The 18,898-nt window shown below is 45.4% G+C and overlaps 2 protein-coding genes across 2 annotated transcripts in view; one reads left to right on the forward strand and one right to left on the reverse strand.

Moving 5' to 3' along the window:
- Positions 1 to 10,323, forward strand: part of LOC143033238 (uncharacterized) — a 207,729-nt gene extending 197,406 nt beyond the window's left edge. The window contains exons 3-4 of the mRNA XM_076198440.1: positions 6,625 to 6,858; positions 9,645 to 10,323. Coding sequence (XP_076054555.1) covers positions 6,625 to 6,858; positions 9,645 to 9,798 — 388 coding nt within the window. The 3' untranslated portion in view covers positions 9,799 to 10,323. The remainder of the gene's footprint in view (positions 1 to 6,624; positions 6,859 to 9,644) is intronic.
- LOC143033237 (uncharacterized) overlaps positions 1 to 18,898 on the reverse strand; it is a 46,869-nt gene that overhangs the window by 6,427 nt on the left and 21,544 nt on the right. Inside the window, exons 2-3 of the mRNA XM_076198439.1 lie at positions 2,904 to 3,038; positions 1,236 to 1,364 (exon numbers count right to left, since the gene is read on the reverse strand). Coding sequence (XP_076054554.1) covers positions 1,236 to 1,364; positions 2,904 to 2,944 — 170 coding nt within the window. The 5' untranslated portion in view covers positions 2,945 to 3,038. The remainder of the gene's footprint in view (positions 1 to 1,235; positions 1,365 to 2,903; positions 3,039 to 18,898) is intronic.

The following is an 18,898-nucleotide window of genomic DNA, read 5'->3' on the forward strand; positions in this document are numbered from 1 at the left end:
AAGGTGGATTAAGGGCGAAACACGGGTCTTGATCCGATTGTTGAGTTTATTCCTGACCGGTTTCGCTCTACAGTAGCTTCTTCCTCTGAATACCCACAGTCCCGCAGGTGTTGGTAACTGTCCTCATTCTTCTTCCTTCTCTTCCTCCTCTTCTACCACCTCTTCCTCATTCCACTCCTCCACCTCTTCCTCTTTCCCCTCCTCCACCTCTTCCTCCTCCTCCTTCCACCTCTTCCTCATTCCCCTCCTCCACCTCTTCCTCCTCCTCCTTCCACCTCTTCCTCATTCCCTCCTCCACCTCGTTTTTCTCTTCCTCTTCTCCCCTTGTGTCCTCTTGGTGATTTTTTATTTAATTTTATTTTTTCTTCTCTTTTTCATCCACTCCTTCGCCAGTCTCAGATATATGAGAATCAGAAGTTATTACATTTACCAAAAGGTCTCTTCCCCCTTATAAGGGTGGTAGCCAGTCCAGGCACGCACCCTAATCTCTTCTTAGCTCCTTGTGGATGAAGGGCCATGCCCGACTCCCTCCACACTGTCCAGGTCAGAAGCAATGCAGCGAGGCACAGTACCTCCACAGTAGGACCCGACCGCTGAGGCTGGTCTACCCCCACGGCTTCATTTACATGGCGACCCTCTCCCGTTGGCCTCTCTTGGGTAATTGGATAAGATATCGGGATATATAACTCGAAATAAGCAAAAATTATCTGACCCAAGATAAGACAGTCTAACGTGTTTTCCCAGAGATATCTTTGGGAGGGCCCGAGGACCGGTGGCGGCCACGGTGGGACCGCGGGTTTTCCATGACTTGAAACTCGAGAGTAATAACCCCCATGTTAAGATTAGATACCCTACATATTAGCTTGTAAAGAATAGCGACCCCACAAATGAGATAATTAAGGTTTGGTTAAGTTAGGTTAACAAGATCAGCCAACCCAAATATTAGCATATAAACAACCCGCAGACATTCTTTACCACGTCCAAACAATAAGAACATGAGAATGTTGGAGACTGCAAGAGACCATAAGGCCTACATTAGACAGTTCCATGTTCATTACCGCCTACTATCCCCATCCATAAAGTCAAACCTTTTCTTAAAACAACCGATAGTTTCAGCGCTCATTAATTGGTTACTAAGTTTATTCCATTCGTTAACTACACTGTTGGTAAACCGGTTCTTGTCCATTTCCTTCTCAAACCTAAATTCGAGTTGATTAAACGAGTTGATGACTTACTTTTCGTCAGATGGATTTGTTGTTGTCGTCGAAGCTTTCGTTTTCCCGCCAAGACGGGAGTAGTTGGCACCCCGCAAGTCTCCCGGGGACGTACTTCGCAACTTGGCGTGAGTAGAGGGCGTGTCAAGCCTGTGGGAGGAGATTAGTTAACTGGGTAAGGATGGGGGTTGACCTCTTTCAAGTCCAGTGCTCCTGTAGGTCTTGTAGAGACTGACGCTAACAACTATGTCAGGCCTTGAAGAATACAAATGTGAATAAATAGAATTTAAAAAATTAAATACATAAATAAAAATATTTAACAAATATGAAGCCTCGTTGAAATGTGAGGGAGTGTGACCAAATGGTCACAAGAGGACCTAACAATCCCTATAACGGGCTGTGTTGGCGTGTAAAACCCGTAGATTTTAACACATCTCGATGTAAGTCGATTTGACTTCAACTTAACCCTAGGATGGAGATATGGAGTGGGGGTGGGGCAAAGTAGAGGCCTTAGTCGTGGGCGTGGAGGGAGCAGAGGCCTTAGGCGTGGGCGAGGGGAGAGCAGAGGCCTTAGTCGTGGGTGTGGAGGCCTTAGTCGTGGGCGTGGGGGGAGCAGAGGCCTTAGACGTGGGCGTGGGGGGAGCAGAGGCCTTAGACGTGGGCGTGAGGGAGCAGAGTCTTTAGGCGTGGGCGTGGGGGGGAGAAGAAGTCATTAGGTATGGGTATGGTAGGGAACATAGGCCATAGGCGTTGGCGCGGAGGGATCATGGGCTTTAGGCGTGGATGGAACAGAAGGCTTAGTCGTGGCGTGGAAGGAGCAGAAGCCTTTGTCGTGGCGTGGGGGAGGAGAAGCCCTGGGCGTGGAGGGGAGCAGAGGGCTTAGGCGTGGAGGGGAGCAGAGGGCTTAGGCGTGGAGGGAGCAGAAGCCTTAGTCGTGGTCGTGGTGGAGGGAGCAGAAGCCTTAGTCGTGGGCGTGGTGGAGGGAGCAGAAGCCTTAGTCGTGGGCGTGGTGGGAGTAGAGGGCTTAGGCGTGGAGGGAGTAGAGGCCTAAGGCGTGGGCGGAGCATGGGCCTTAAGCATGGGCGTGGGGGGAGCAGAGGCCTTTGTCGTAGGCGTGGGGGGAACAGAGGCCTTAGTCGTGGGCGTTGGGGGAACAGAGCCCTTAGGCGTGGGCGTGAGAACCAGCTCAATTCGGGACTACAGGAGTCGGACTTTGTTTCCCGAAGTGAAAATTGTGGATGGCTCAATGGGAGGGACCTGCACCCACTGGACGTCCCTCCCTTTTTAGCCTGCCGATTTCTCTTTGGAGGGGAGGGAGACTGCCTGGGGGTCGGAATCTTGAAATCCTTCACGCCCACACTTCAATTTTTAGCCAAATTTCACGAGTTTACATTGTGGCGTTTGCTCCGGTTTGGCCACACGAATAATAATGAGAAAAAAACAAAAACAAAATAAGTTAATAAAGATTTACAAAGACCCCGCCTACACACACAATGTATCCCCTAAGCCCTTGTACACCTACAAGTTCTTCCTGTCCTATCAACAGTGCTGAGATATTAATATTACTAATTTCATTATTATCATTATTACTTTATTTCTTATATGCTTCTGTGGAAAGTAAATATATAACCAAGAAAAAAGATCGAAAATATATTATTGGTCTACACCGACGTCGGGTCTCCGCCTCACCTGGGCAGTCGTCCCCGATTCGCCGTCGTCTTCCTCGTCATGGTGGTGTGACGTCACTGGCGGTCAGACTCGGTCACGGGAATCTCGCCCTTGCGACGCGCGGGCCTTAAGGTCAAAGTCGCGTCGCCAGGCTACCTGTAACAAATCGCCTTGTTTAAATCGATGAGTGGTTGGTTGGCATGGACGTAGTTAAAGCGGCTTTGGTATTGATTTTGTTCGAATATATATATATATATATATATATGTATATATATATACTTATATATAAATATTGATAAGTATTTTAGACAAATTATTTGGATGATGGAGAACATAGACACAGGGGAAGGCTCGGAACCCTAAACACTCTAACGTTTCGTTCGCGTAGAACTTCTTCAGAGAGTGTATGTAGAACGGCAATTGAAGTTTATGTACTAAATCTAATTATCTTTTCGGACACTTGGGAAATGTCGTTTTTCTGGCGTGTTTTAGAATTAAAATACTAGTTTCTTTAGCTAAATTGATAAACCCTCCTCGATGATTCGATGAATTATTAGTTGAAATATATGCTGATTCAACAATTCTTCTAGTGAATTTATCAAAACCTTTATGTAGCACTTCAGCTTCTCTCCAGTTTGGTAAATGATCGAATTTTTCCGCATGAACTACTAAAGAATTAGATGTCCTATGTGCTTTTATGTCGTTTTTATGTTCATAAATTCTTTTTTCTAATCCTCTTGACGATTCACCAAAATAAGCCATCGTCAAGAGGATTAGAAAAAAGAAAAAGAGAATTTATGAACATAAAAATGACATAAAAGCACATAGGACATCTAATTCTTTAGTAGTTCATGCGGAAAAATTCGATCATTTACCAAACTGGAGAGAAGCTGAAGTGCTACATAAAGGTTTTGATAAATTCACTAGAAGAATTGTTGAATCAGCATATATTTCAACTAATAATTCATCGAATCATCGAGGAGGGTTTATCAATTTAGCTAAAGAAACTAGTATTTTAATTCTAAAACACGCCAGAAAAACGACCTTTCCCAAGTGTCCGAAAAGAAAATTAGATTTAGTACATAAACTTCAATTGCAGTTCTACATACACTCTCTGAAGAAGTTCTACGCGAACGAAACGTTAGTGTGTTTAGGGTTCCGAGCCTTCCCCTGTGTCTATGTTCTCCATCATCCAAATATATATATATATATATATATATATATTATAATATATGTGTGTGAGTATATATTATTTTCCAGGATATATATATATATTTTTTTTTACCAAATGTCAGCAGACGATTTGAGTCCCACACACAGGCGCCCTCAGGCCGGGAAGGAAGGCATAGATTTCTCCATGAGGGTGGGGGGGGGTGTTAAATCCCATCCCCCTTACAGTTGCCAGTTAGTAATATAAATTCCATTTGTACATTATCATCACTGTACAACCACATTACACATTTTACAAATATTTACGTAAACTACACAAATATTGTTTTTGTCATTGAAAATAATTGGATAGATAAATGGTAAATTGGCAACTCTCAAGTGTTACTGCGCCATCCTTCACTTGTTTTATTCTGGCTGATCCGAGAATTTTATTCAGTTAATGTGACTGACTCGGAAGAAAACGGGATCTCAGTAGAGCAACATCACGTTTTCTTCGTCAGATAATGAATAAGTAATAAAAATAACTTAAATTATAATAATAGAAACAAACAGGTTTTGTAATGATAATAATTACATAAACATATAGAGAATTAAAAAATATTCATCATATAATAACAAACAAGATTAACAATAATGACGGTAAATAAAAAAAAAAAAATATCACGTAACATATGTCCACAGGGCGACATTTTACTTCCAAAAATTGAATAAAATCGTTAGGACTCTGCCAGATTAAACCAAAAATTGACCAAAAGATAACCAGGAAAGAAACCATTAGATAATTATACTCCCCACGTGAAGCAGATTAAAAAACTCTTGCCGATTATAACCAAGTTAAAGCAGTTAAAACCCGTTTGTGGTTCACAACCAAACCGAGAATATTGACCCAGTTCTAATTAGGTCAACGACAGGAAGAATTAGGGCCTATTCACACTTGCGGTTTAAACCGCGGCGGTTCAATGACGATGTAAACCAACTAGAACGTTCACACACAACCAAGCATGTTTTCCTGGACTCGGCGCGGGTCAGACCGCTCGTGTGAACAGTGCCTCTTACCCAGGAGCACAGAGGGCAGAGGTGACGGCTGCGGCCGCAGCACTCAGCGCCACCTGGCGTAGGCTCACGACGACTTTACGTCAAATGGTGAAATTAATGTTTTGGTACAATACTTGCTTTAACGTTCCCTCGATGGACGCAAGTCTGCGTTTAGTGGAAGGCGACAGAGCGGGGACTGACTGGCGACGCCCCGCAAAATGTAAACAAACGCGCACGCGCAAACCCTTTGTTATTGTTGTTGCTAGAGGACACGTCACGTGGTGTACGTGTGTTTGTGCGTGCGTACATGAGTGTGTGCGAGAATATACGTGTGGGTGTATGTGTAAAAATATACGTGTGTGTGTGTGTGTGTGTGTGTGTGTGTGTGTGTGTGTGTGTGTGCATGTGTGTGTAAGAATATACGTGTGTATGTGTGTGTCTATACACTCCGAGCCAACATTCCGTGTGTGGTAACCAGCGCTTCTCTCCGATGGAAGAAAGAGGACCTGAATGGTGCCTCGGGTATACTCTCCCACTTTCATCGATTACATTCGCCATTGATGGACGTCGGAGAGAATCAGCTCCCCTCCCCCTCCCACCGCTCGTCTTCAAAACCTACCAACACATTCACCCTCGTTCGGAGGTGCAGCCCCGAGGGGATGGCATTCGGTCTCCGAACTAGGCCAAGGTAAAACACACGAGGGTCGACAACCGGCGACTGATCTCGTCTTTCCTTACCACTTTCAGCCGGTGACGGACGAAAACGGTCCCACACTTACACAACACGGACAACAACCGTCCAACGTTTCTTCCCGGAGAGTGTTATTTTTATTTTTAATTTTATTACTATCATTACCAACAAGGACTACTAGAAGAAAAGAAAAGATCTAACCCGAGGACATTAAAAAAAATCATGCATGGAAAAAGGGAGGGAACCCTATTTGTACACTCCTCAGTTTATAATAATATTAATCTTGTTGGTCAGAGATAAATACTCGAAATAATTGGCTGCAGTGGAGATGGGGGGGGGCAAGGTGGGGAGAGCGAGGCTTTCGAACACGACTGTACGCCCCAGTGCTGACAGATGGTCGTGTGAAGATCTAATGACCAAAGTTTCTAAATGTAAAAAAAAGGGGAAAAGAATATACAGTATATATATGTGTGTGTATATGCTAATAAGAACACGGGTACGTGTGTTCACTTGGAAAAAGAAACTAATGAAGCAGAGCGCTTTCGTATATTACATCCAGTGCAATATATAATATATATATGCTAATAAGAACATGGGTATGTGTGTTCACTTATGCAAAGGAGACCACTCGGAAAAAGAAACTAATGAAACAGAGCGCTTTCGTACATTACATCCAGTGCAAAATACGTGTGTGTGTGTGTGTTATATATATATAATATATATATATATATGATTTATCATTATTAATATTTGCTATTTGTCCATTCCATAATTCATTTACCAATTGGTCGTTTGTATACTCACTCTATATCTGTTTATTTTATTTATCTTTATTTTGCATTCCAGCCTTGCACCTCCCACAGACCCAAAGGTCACCCTTGACGTCACGCTTTCTCATCTCGTCCTCGTTGACCCAAAAAAGGGATGGACGGACTCCTCCTCCTCCTCCTCCTCCATGGAGGAGGAGGAGGAGGAGGAGGAAGGCAACAACCTCCACGGAGAGAGAGAGAGACTCCTCGAGTCACGACTCGTTGTGGTTGCTGCGTCACGTGATCCATCCGTGTGTGCGCCTATGCTTAGGTATGTACGTACGTACATGTGAGTGTGAGTGTGAGTGCGTGTGCGATTGTGGGTGTGGGTGTGCGTGTGGGTGGGTGTGTGTGCGTGCGAATATGTGTGGAATTGTGTACTGTAGTAATAGTAATAGCAGTAGTATTAGTAGTAATAGTAGTAGTAATACCATTAGCATTAGTAGTTGTATTACTGATAGTTACGTTATTAATAGTACTATTACTACTACTAATGATAGTACTCGTAGTATTAGTAATAGTAACAATAGAAATTGTACTATTACTAATTGTAATAGCACTTCCAGTACTTGTAGTACTACCGATACTAATACAGTACCTTTAGCACTACCAGTTCCTGTACTACTAGTTCCGGTAGTTCTTTTTGTACCAGTATAACTAGTATCGGTAGTACTACAAGTACCGTCAGTACTACCGGTGCTAGTAGTATTTGCGGTACCATTTGTACTGACGATACATACAGGCAGCGTTACCTGTAGTAGCGTCACCAGTAACGCTTCCAGTATAGGTAGCATTACTAGTAGCGCTACCAGTACAGGTAGTGTTACTATACATGTAGCGTTACTAGTAACGCTACATGTACAGGTAGCGTTACCAGTAACGCTACCTGTGCATGTACAGGTACCGTTACTAGTAACAGGTAGCGTTACTAGTAACTACCTATACAAGTAGCGTTACTAGTAGCGCTACCTGTTACTAGTAACGCTACCTGTAAATGTACTAGTAGCGCTACCTGTGCAGGTAGCGTTACTAGTAGCGATACATGTACAGGTGGCGTTACTATTAACGCTACAGGTAGCATTACTAGTAGCGCTACCTGTGAAGTACATGTAGCTTTATTGTAACGCTACATGTACAGGAAGCGCTACTACATGCACAGGTAGCACTACTAGTAACGCTACATGTACATGTAGTTACTGGTAACGCCACCTGTGCATGTACAGGTAGCGTTGCCAGTAACGCTACTAGTAGTGCTTCCTGTACCTGTACAGGTGGCGTTACTAGTAACGCTACATGCACAGGTAGCGTTACCAGTAACGCTACCTGTGCATGTACAGGTAGCGGTACTAATAATGCTACATGTATTGTACAGGTGGCGTTACCAGTAACGCTACCTGTGCATGTACAGGTAGCGGTACTAATAATGCTACATGTATTGTACAGGTGGCGTTACTAGTAACGCCACCTGTACAATACATGTAGCATTATTAGTAACGCTACATGTACCGCTACCTGTACGTGTACAGGTGGCGTTACTAGTAGCGCTACCTGTAGAGGAAGCGCTACTACAGGTAGCACTACTAGTAGCGCTACATGTACATGTACAGGTGGCGTTACTAGTAACGCTACATGTACATGTAGTATGCTACCTGTGCATGTAGTAGCGCTTCCTCTACAGGTAGCGCTACCAGTAACGCTAAATGTACATGTACAGGTGGCGTTACTAGTAACGCTACCTGTACATCTACATGCACAGGAAGCACTACTAGTAGCGTGACCAGTAACGCTACAGGTAGTTATTAGGAACGCTATCTGTACATATAGCGTTACCAGTAACGCTACATGTACAGGTTATTAGGAACGGTGCATGTACATTTAGCGTTACCGGTAACGGTACCTGTACAGGTAGCGTTATCAGAAGTGCTACCTGTATCTACCAGTAGCGCTACCAGTACAGGCAGTGTTACTAACGCTAGCGTTCTGGTAGTTCTACCAGTAACGCTACCTGTACTGATAGGGCCTACCAGTAGCGTGACTGGAAAAGCTACCAGTACAGGTAGCGCTACCATTAACTACTATTGTGCTACCAGTACAGCTAGCGTTTAGTGCTGCTAGTATCCCTACCTATACTAGAGTTACTTGTAGCCCTACCAGTACAGGTAGCGCTACATGTATCCCTACCTATACTAGAGTTACTTGTAGCCCTACCAGTACAGGTAGCGCTACATGTAACGCTACCAGTAACTCTACTAATTGCGCTACCAGTACAGGTAGCGCTAAGGGAAGTGATACTGGTAACATTACCAGTACAGGTAGCTTGACTGGTAAAGCTACCTGTACTGGTATGGTACCAGTATAGCTATCGTTTAGCGCTACAAGTAACGCTGCCTGTAGTGGTAGCGTAATTAGTACAGTTACTGGTATCCCTACCAGTACATGTAGCGTTACTATTAGCGCAACCTGTCCTGGTATCTCTACCAGTAACGCTATCTGTACTAGTAGCGTTAGTAGTAGCGCTACCCGTACAGATAGCGTTAGTAGTAGCGCTACTCGTACAGATAGCGCTAATGGTAACGCTACCTGTACAATAACGCTATTATTAGCGCTACTCTGATTCTCTATGCAAATCTGCTATTACTAAATTCCACATTTCCCCCGCCTACCTTCTCAATCACCACAGAACCTTCTTGCATGAATAAAATCATCACTTGACACAAACACCATCCTTGGTAGACACGATTTCCAACAAGACCAACTTCAACTGCCATCGAACATCACTCACCCACAATTAAGACACCTTTCACGTGTCACTACGACCCAGGCAGTAGTTCTAACAAACTCATTCTTCTATTTTTAGGTTGCAAGACGTCATGCATACCTAAGCGAGTGTGATCACGATCCCTATTCACCAAACTCATTCCCACTATAAAACCTCTACTCTACTTCAGATAGTGTTCACTATGGCAGAATCATACACCCATACATTCTCCCATCTACTCACCACTAAAACCGAAAATCAATCTGAAGTAAAATTCCTAACCACACTCACACTTTCAGGACGCCGCTACCTCTCCTCGTGCGAGTCATCGAAGAATACTTTGGTGGTACAACATCGACAGTGGTCCCAGGTGCTATCATCAACCCCATAGGAACCATGATAGCCGAAGACACCATCATAGTAAAAATGAAAATTGACATCACACAGACCTAGTTTCAATCCTTAAATATACAGAAACAATAACCCATTTCCAGAACAACTTCAAACGTCATGACCCTACAACAAACTCCTCAGAATCTAGAGACCGCATGTTCTCTTCAGTTGCCAATAAATTGAACAAAATACCTATCCAACTGTCAGCAATCGGACATGGAAACATGACCCACAACACAGGGTAGACATTCTCCCTCAGACTCGGTAGGGAAGAAGTTTTCCCTTTGAGAGATCGTATTCCAGGCTGTAAATACAAATCCTCGTAATAAAACGAGAAAACCCGAAGAGGGTACATCTGTCCCACTCTCCCATTGTGTAGCCCATACTTACGGCTACATACTGGTGGCAGCGGTGGTCCGAAGAGAGACCGCTCACACCACCATTGTTGCCCAAACATTACTGCTACATTAGTACCAGTAGTATTACTAGAACTTCTAGTTCCAGTAGTACTAGTGTTCTACTACTATTACCAAGTATTATTTTTACTATCAATGTCTACACCTTAATAATCGAAATCATTATACACTCAATATGAATTTTTTTTCGCATCCGACCTAGATATGGATCAAAAGGTCTCCTGTCGGCATGCTCCGCCTTTGTAATTGTACCATCATCAATTGTACCATTAATTTGATCATTATTATCATTACAAATTACAATATCAATAATATTAGTGACGTTACTATTACCTTTGTGTAACCTATAGTCACCCCTTGTCTTTGATGTGTAATGTGCCTTTCTTGCTAAGAGACAATGTTCACCGGCGAGCCATCTCGCCAATGTATAAACTTGTTGTAATTTTGTGTTAATAAAGAGGGGAAGGTGAGAACTGAAGAACAAAAGTTTTCTTAACCTCTTCTTACTGGCACACACCCTAACACAAAGTGGTTAGTAGTAGCAACAATGTCATCACCTGGCCAATTACAAATTATTATATAATAAAACGGAGACATAACAAAGATAATAAGACTGATACAGAATATTAATATTGATAATTATGATAATGGTAGACAATATCAATAACCATGATATTGATTTGTAAAATAAAGTTGATGTGATAATGACAATAATAAAAAATATATATAGTATAAAAAGTGAAATAGTGATAACGTTTGTCAGTGTAACGGGAAATACCGACTTGACCCATTTGTAATACTTCAGAGTTTTTATGCTATCTAACGCCAACTTCTAATTTTCCTTTTTTTTTATTTTCCATCTTATCTTTCTGACAATCGTAAAGAAAATAAGTAAACATGACGTATTGGACTCGTATACATACTTCATTCTGGCGATTATAAAATTTTAGTTAAGCTCATTTTTTCGCTAATCCGTTTCTGCCGCCAAATTTATAACTCCTAGGGTGATATTATTTGTGCTCGGTCCGGGAACAGAGTGCCAGCCTCCCCTACGTGAGGGGAGATGAACCTGCCCGACGTCTCTCGCAGATCCCAGTGAACGTATACAATTGAAGAGGATCCGTACAACGTTGCCGGTTACTTTGGGGTTGCAAGAGGCAAATGATACCTCGAAAAAAAAAAAAATAATAATAATAATAATAATAATAAAACAAGACGGAGGGTGGGGCGCCTGAGCACTAGCGTTCATGAAAGCTTTTCTGCTTCAGTTGCTGAAACTACTGAAATGGAGAGAGAAACTGAAACTTACGAAGCGAATCGCAGACACGTTTCGAGTATCGGAGTTTCGAATCGAGGTTTCGTTTCGAGTCTTCTAATCGGAGTTTCGTATTTAAGTTTCGAATCTGTTCCGATTCGAAGTTTAGAATAAAAGTTTCGAATCAAAGTTTCGTACTGAAGTTTCGTACTGGTTTCAAATCAAAGTTTTGTATTGAGGTTTCGAATAGAAGTTTCGTACTGAAGTTTCAAATCAAAGTTTCGAATCGAAGTTTCGTATTGAAGTTTCAAATCAAAGTTTCGAACAGTTTTCGGACGAATCTTCCAAGGAGAAAGTCTCGAGACTTCGAGTTTAGGCTTACGAGACCAACGACCTCCTCCTCCTCCTCCTCTTCCTGGAGGAAGAAGAAGACTGATGACCTCCGACTGTCCCTCCGTACCGCTGCCCACTTCATCGCCTCAGGCTAGAAGCGCTGGTATGGAAACACCAACAACTCCTCCTCCTCTTCACCCTCCTACTCCTACTCCTCTCCTTCCTCCTGCTCCTCCTCCTCCTCCGTCGTCTTCTCTTCCTTCTTCCTCTTCTTCGCCTGCCTTCTCTCCATCCTCCTCCTCCTCTTCTACTACAACTCCTCCACTTCCTCCTCCTTCTCACATTCCTCTTCCTCCTCCTCACCTTCCTACTACTCCTATGCTCCTCCTCCCCTTCTTACTCCTCTTATGCTCTTCCTCTTCCTCCTCCTCCCTGGTAGGTAAGTCAGCGAGGCAAGGAATCACGCCGACCTCCTCCTCTTCCATTGGGGTCACGACCCAGTGACACGAGAGAGAGACGGAACGAGAAACCTCACGCTACCTTTGCCTTACGTACTCAGACAGCCAAGGCGCCTGGCAGTCACCGGTAACTATTGGGGGGATTCGAACCGGGGTCCATGCAGTGAGAGGTAGCGAGGCCGAAACCAACGCGACACAGCGGGTCATCAAATCTTAATCAACTCCTTCCCTACCGGGTGTCCCTTTTCCTTCCACTTGTCAACTGCCGCCAGGCGATTTTATTCATCGCCGTGGTAGACTCCCCCCTCCAGACTCCCAGTTCCCACTCCCTCGGTACTAATAGGGTTAGTATATTTAACTCTGTATGTATGTGTGTATATACGTGTGTGTGTGTATTTGTGTGTATATACGTGTATGTATTTTTGTGTATATACGTGTGTATGTGCATATGTGTGCATATATGTGCGTGTATATGTCCGTGCCTGTGTGTGTGAACTCCAATTTCTATTCCGATTAATCTATTTCTATTAATTTCTATCCATCTATCCATTTTTCGAAATTCTATTTTATTCCACCAAAAACGATGGAGGGGTGCGGTGGGGTGGGCGGAGGTGGCCACAGGTACTTAAGTAGGTTAACCCTGAACCCTGTTTAAGCCCTGCAATCCGCCTGCCTGCCGTCGGGCGATTTTATTCACCCGACCGGGGGTCACCGGACTGAAGGTGGTTGGGGGGGGAGGGGTCGTTTGTCGAGTTTCTAAGTCATAATCGAAATCGAGACCTTTGCAGAGTCATTCCACATCAAGCGAATTAAACTTTCCCCCCCCAAAAATAAAAAAATATAATGCGTTCGTCTTAATGGTGTGCGACACACGTACACACACATACACACACAAGTACACACGTACACAATCGTACAAACACGTACACACACAAAATATGTTTTTAAAGTAAAAATGATAATTGCCTTTGAGGTTTTCTTGTAGAAAGTTGCGCCAACCGTAGGATATAACGGAGAAAAGGTTTGTTTAGAGTCCAAGGCTTTAGCCAAATCCAACAAATCCCCAAAACAGCTTTCAGTCGTAAGAAGTCATGCAGGGGTGCATGCACACACACACACACGTGCACATAGGTGCACACAGACATGCATACACACGTGCACATAGGTGCACACAGACATGCATACACACACGTGCACGCACACACACACACACACGTGCACATAGGCGCACACACACATGCATACACAAACACGTGCACACAGATAAACACGTGCACACAGACAAACGTGCACACAGACACACACGGAAAAATCTACACATATCTATTGTAGATGTGTTTGAAGAGAAGAGAGAGAAAGCGAGAGAGAGAGAAAGAGAGAGAATGGGACCCAACCTTGCATGCACGTGGTCCTCCTGACGAACGTCGGAGTTGATCATCTCCCCCCCACCCCCAACCTCCCACACACACACTCCCTCACCACCTTCATCTACACCAAAACGTGCTGCCCCGGGGGGCTGACATTCGATTCCCGGGCGACCAATTTATTCCCATCAGATACGGAGTGGTATGTCATAGATGAATAAAATCGTCTGGCGTCAGTCTGAATAAAGGGAAAAGTGACACCAGGGACGGAAGGGGAGCGAGATGACAGTAGTGTACAGCAAAAGAGCAATGCTCGTGGGGTGCCGCCTCTTACTCTACAATTATCATACCTAAAAATCGTGTGCGTATGTTTGTGTATGTGGGCGTGTATGTGTATACGTGTGTATATGCATGCGTGTATGTGCGTTTGTGTGTGTGTGTGTATGTGCGTTTGTGTGTGTGTGTTTGTGTATGCGTTTGTGTGCGTGTGTATATTTGTGTGTGCATGTGTGCACGCGTGTATGTGCGTTTGTGAGTGTGTGTGTATGTGTATGAGCGTTTGTGTGTGTGTATATTTGTGTGTGCATGTGTGCACGCGTGTATGTGCGTTTGTGTGTGTGTATGTGCGTTTGTGTGTGTGTGTGTGTGTATGTATGTGTGTGTATGTATGTGTGTGCTTGTGTGCATTGTGTGTGTGCGTGTCCATGACATCATTTGAATATCACAAAGATATCTACACAATGGGGTATTTAACGTCTCCGCAGGAACAATGTTCCGTGGGGGCTCAGCCGAAGTGTTCCATTGTTCCGTGGGTCTTTGACCCCCCTCCCCCGACGGGTGGGGGGGGTGGAATTCCGAATAAAATCGCCTGGCGGCAGCAACGGGGGGGAGGAAATATACCAACTCGATCACGTGATTTCCTCATTTAAATTATTTTGGCTATCGTCAGAAGATTTTATTCAGCTGGGGGCAAGGGGGGGCGTTACAGCAGCTCTTTAAATACCTTATTCTTGTTATCGTCAAAATATCGCTATTATATATATATATATATATATAAGAGAGAGAGAGAGAGAGAGAATGAAAGAGGGAGTAAGAGAGAGGGTAGGGAGGAAGAGGAAGAGGAGGTGGAGACGACGGTCTTGCTTTCTTCCTTTGTTCCCCACAGAATAAGGTCAGTCAGAGTTTGGGGGATCCTTCCTTACCTGGGGCCCTTTGTGACCCATCCTTGTTGTGCCTCTCTTGACGACTTGTCAACAACGTGTGTGCGTTTATGTGTACGTGTGTGCGTGTTTATGTGTATGTATATGCGTGTTTGTGTACGTGTGTGTACGTTTGTGTGTATTTATGTATGTGTTCATGTGTATGTGTGTGTGTGCGCGCGTATGTGTGTGCGTGTGTGTTCATGTGGGTATGTGTGTCATGTGTATGTGTGCGTGTGTATGCGTGTTTAAGTATGTGTGTTTATGTATGTGTGTGTGTATATGTGTGTTCATGTGTGTGTGTGTGTGTGTGTGTGTGTGTGTGTGTGTGTGTGTTTGTGTTTATGTGCGCGGGCGCGCGTGCACAGCTAGGTCAAACATCTTTTCCCATTTATTATATTACACAAGACACTTCATTAATGTACTTAATATCCTTACCTGTACATCACTTAAGCCACACAATAAAGCATTACTCACTCCAGAAAGCGTGTAATGACCTCATCACAGGAATCATCACATAGTTACTCGTCTTCGGTGCGAGTCCCGCACTCGCACCACAGTTGTCAACCGCAGAAGCTTCAACAAGACCCGTTAGTCCGAGTTCTTTCACTCGCTGCTTTCTCTCTCGACAGCGGGCAACCCGCATCATGCGCCCGGGCGTTCTATACTTTCTCCCCCTACCTCCTTCCCCCCCCAACCATCCTCCCCCCCCACGCACACACCTTCTCCCCCCATTCCTTCTCCCCCAAACACACACACACACACGCACCTAAATCTCTCCTAATCCTGTAAACACAATCATCACAACTTTGCTAGATCTTCTGTCGACTTGGTAGGGAGGGAAATCCTCGACTTGAGAGAACTGAATGTGGGGGGGTGGGATAGGTTCTTCTCCCCCTCCCACCCCACCACTACCTCCCTCCTCCACCTCCGCTCTGAATCTCTCGGTGACCTCGATCCGGGGACCATGACGTCATCAGCGATGCGGTCTGAGGGTCGCCCGCTTCCATCACACACACCAACGCAGCAGCAGCGGCGTCGTCGTCGCCAGCCGAGCGGGGAAGGGGAGATCTTTAGGTCTCCCTGAGGTTGTTCACTGTTGTGGGAGCTGACTTCACGTGTATGTTTGTGCGTATGTGTGTATGTGTGTATATGTGTGTATGTTTGTGCGTGCGTGTGTGTGTAAATTTATATTACAATAAATTTCTCTATGTAACTGTACACACACACACACACGAGAAGGAGAAAGAGGAGGGGAGAAGGAAGAGGAGGGAAGAAGGAAGAGGAGGGAAGGAGGAAGAGGAGGGAAGGAGGAAGAGGAGGGAAGGAGGAAGAGGAGGGAAGGAGGAAGAGGTGGGAAGGAGGAAGAGGTGGGAAGGAGGAAGAGGAGGGAAGGAGGAAGAGGAGGGGAGAAGGAAGAGGAGGGTAGGAGGAGGAGAGGAAGGGAGGTAGGAGGAGGAGAGGAAGGGAGGTAGGAGGAAGAGGAGAGGAAGGGAGGTAGGAGGAAGAGGAGGAGGAGGAGGAGAGGAAGGGAGGTAGGAGGAAGAGGAGGAGGACAGGAAGGGAGGTAGGAGGAGGACAGGAAGGGAGGTAGGAGGAAGAGGAGGAGGAGGAGGAGAGGAAGGGAGGTAGGAGGAAGAGGAGGAGGAGAGGAAGAGGAGGAGAGGAAGAGGAGGAGGAGGAGAGGAAGGGAGGTAGGAGGAAGAAGAGGAGGAGGAGAGGAAGGGAGGTAGGAGGAAGAAGAGGAGGAGGAGAGGAAGGGAGGTAGGAGGAAGAAGAGGAGGAGGAGAGGAAGGGAGGTAGGAGGAAGAGGAGGAGGAGGAGAGGAAGGGAGGTAGGAGGAAGAGGAGGGGAGGAGTGAGAGCTCATACCAACTGTCTTCTCTTCTTGGACCCAATCCCGCTCCTGTGACCGAGTGCCAGCCCCTCGGGGTTGGACCTCAACATGGAGGCGAGGGTGTTCAAGGCCTTCGTAGTCATGTTCCAGATTCGATCCTACAAAGTTGTCACAGCACACTGGGCAAAGGTGACTGCTTCGATCACTGTTCAGGTCCCCCTGGCGTAGAACACACACACATTGTAGCCTATATAATATATATATATATATATATATATATATATATATATATATATATATGCGTGTGTCATTAATCTGAATCTATGACATTCAAGACGTTGGCCGAACACTCGAACCGCAATCTCCCCCCCCCACATCCCACGCCCCCCCCCCACAGAACACGCTATGTGCATACAAGACTGCATATAGGCCATAAAAAACTGCCTCGCGTGATGAAGTCTCAAGTATATATATATATATATATATATATATATATATATATATATATATATATATTTATTATGTATATATATATATGTATACATATCAGTGTTGATGCTAGACCACAAGAGGTCCTTCACCGTCCCCGACCTCGGTACCGCCCCTGTGGCCGTGCACAGGTAGTCCATGACCACTACCATCTGGCTACAGGATCTACAGCTGCTACATAACCACAGGGGGGAGGGGAGGGTGGATATTTGCCCCCCACCCACCCCCGAGATAGACTTCAACGCCCCCCTACGATAAGAAGCGCTGGTGCATGGGGGCTTAGGAGGCTGGGGCGGGTTAGTAGACCACGACGGGGGGATTGGGGGGAAGGCCTCCCCCCACACCTTCCCCCCCCCAAACGCGAGTTTCGTTTCCATAAAATGGGGAACCTGTGATTGCCATCGCGGAAGCTATGTACAATTTTTTTCTCTCTCTCTCTTCCGCCTCGCTTCTTCTGCTCTCTCTTCTCTCTCTCTCTCTTTGCAGTTACCAGCGTGTTTAAGAAATTGTTCTGGATCACGTGTTGGACTCGTGATCGATAACTATTACCCCTCCGGACGAGAGCCCAGAGTTCATATGTTGGCCCGATCTAAAAGGTAGGGCTTCGACCTTACTACACACACACACACACACACACACACACACACACAGGGACCCAAGCTCGATCCCTACCGACTGTCAGTGACTTCCACTTGCCCAGGCTAACCTAGACCACAGGGTAAAGGTGACGCCTTTACTCTGTGCCTGATGATTTTATTGTGTAGGGTTGGCGAGGGGAGGGGGAGGAGGTTCGTCCCAGAATGGCTACGCCTGGGGGGCCCCGTAAGGCGTCTGGTGAGGCTGGGAAGGGCGGGGAGGAAGAGAGAGAGTTTGGGAGGAGGAGGAGGAGGAGGAGGAGGAGGAAGAAGAAAAGACGAACTGGAAAGGGAGGAGAGGAAAATGAAGGTGAAGAAGAAATAAGAAAAAGAAAGGAATGGAGAAGAATGAAGAGGAGGAGAGGAGGAGGAAGTGGAGAAGAATAAGAAAGAGGAGGAGAATAAGTAAAAGGCGAAGAAGGAGGAGAAGGGGAGAAGAACAAGTAAAAGGAGATGGAGAAGAATAGGAAGAGGAGAAGAACGAGATGAAGAAACAGGAGGGAGGAGAAGAAAGAGGGGGAGGTGGTGAGAAGAAAGAGAGGGAGGAGGAGAGAAGAAAGAGGAAGGAGGAGAGAAGAAAGGGAGGGAGGAGGAGAGAAGAAAGTGAGGGAGGAGGAGAGAAGAAAGAGAGGAAGGAGGAGAGAAGAAAGGGAGGGAGGAGAGAAGAAAGAGAGGGAGGAGGAGAGAAGAAAGAGAGGGAGGAGGAGAGAAGAAAGAGAGGGAGGAGGAGAAAAGAAAGAGGGAGGAGGAGAGAGGAAAGAGAGGGAGTAGGAGAGAAGAAAGAGGGAGGAGGAGAGAAGAAAGAGGGAGGAGAGAAGAAAGAGGGAGGAGAGAAGAAAGAGGGAGGAGAGAAGAAAGAGGGAGGAGGAGAGAAGAAAGAGGGAGGAGAGAAGAAAGAGGGAGGAGAGAAGAAAGAGGGAGGAGGAGAAGAACGAGGAAGAGGAAGAGAAGGAGAAGAACGAGGAAGAGGAAGAGAAGGAGAAGAACGAGGAAGAGGAAGAGAAGGAGAAGAACGAGGAAGAGGAGAAGAAAGAGGGAGGAGGAGAGAAGAAAGAGGGGGAAGAGGAGAAGAACGAGGGAGAGGAGAAGAACGAGGAAGAGGAGGAGAACGAGGAAGAGGAGAAGAAAAAGGAGGGAGAGGAGAGGAGGGGGAGGAGGAGGCGAAGAAGAAAGAG

The sequence above is a fragment of the Oratosquilla oratoria genome, chromosome 15 (genome assembly GCF_046742065.1).
Source record: "Oratosquilla oratoria isolate Oo_2021 chromosome 15, ASM4674206v1, whole genome shotgun sequence".
NCBI lineage: Eukaryota > Metazoa > Arthropoda > Malacostraca > Stomatopoda > Squillidae > Oratosquilla > Oratosquilla oratoria.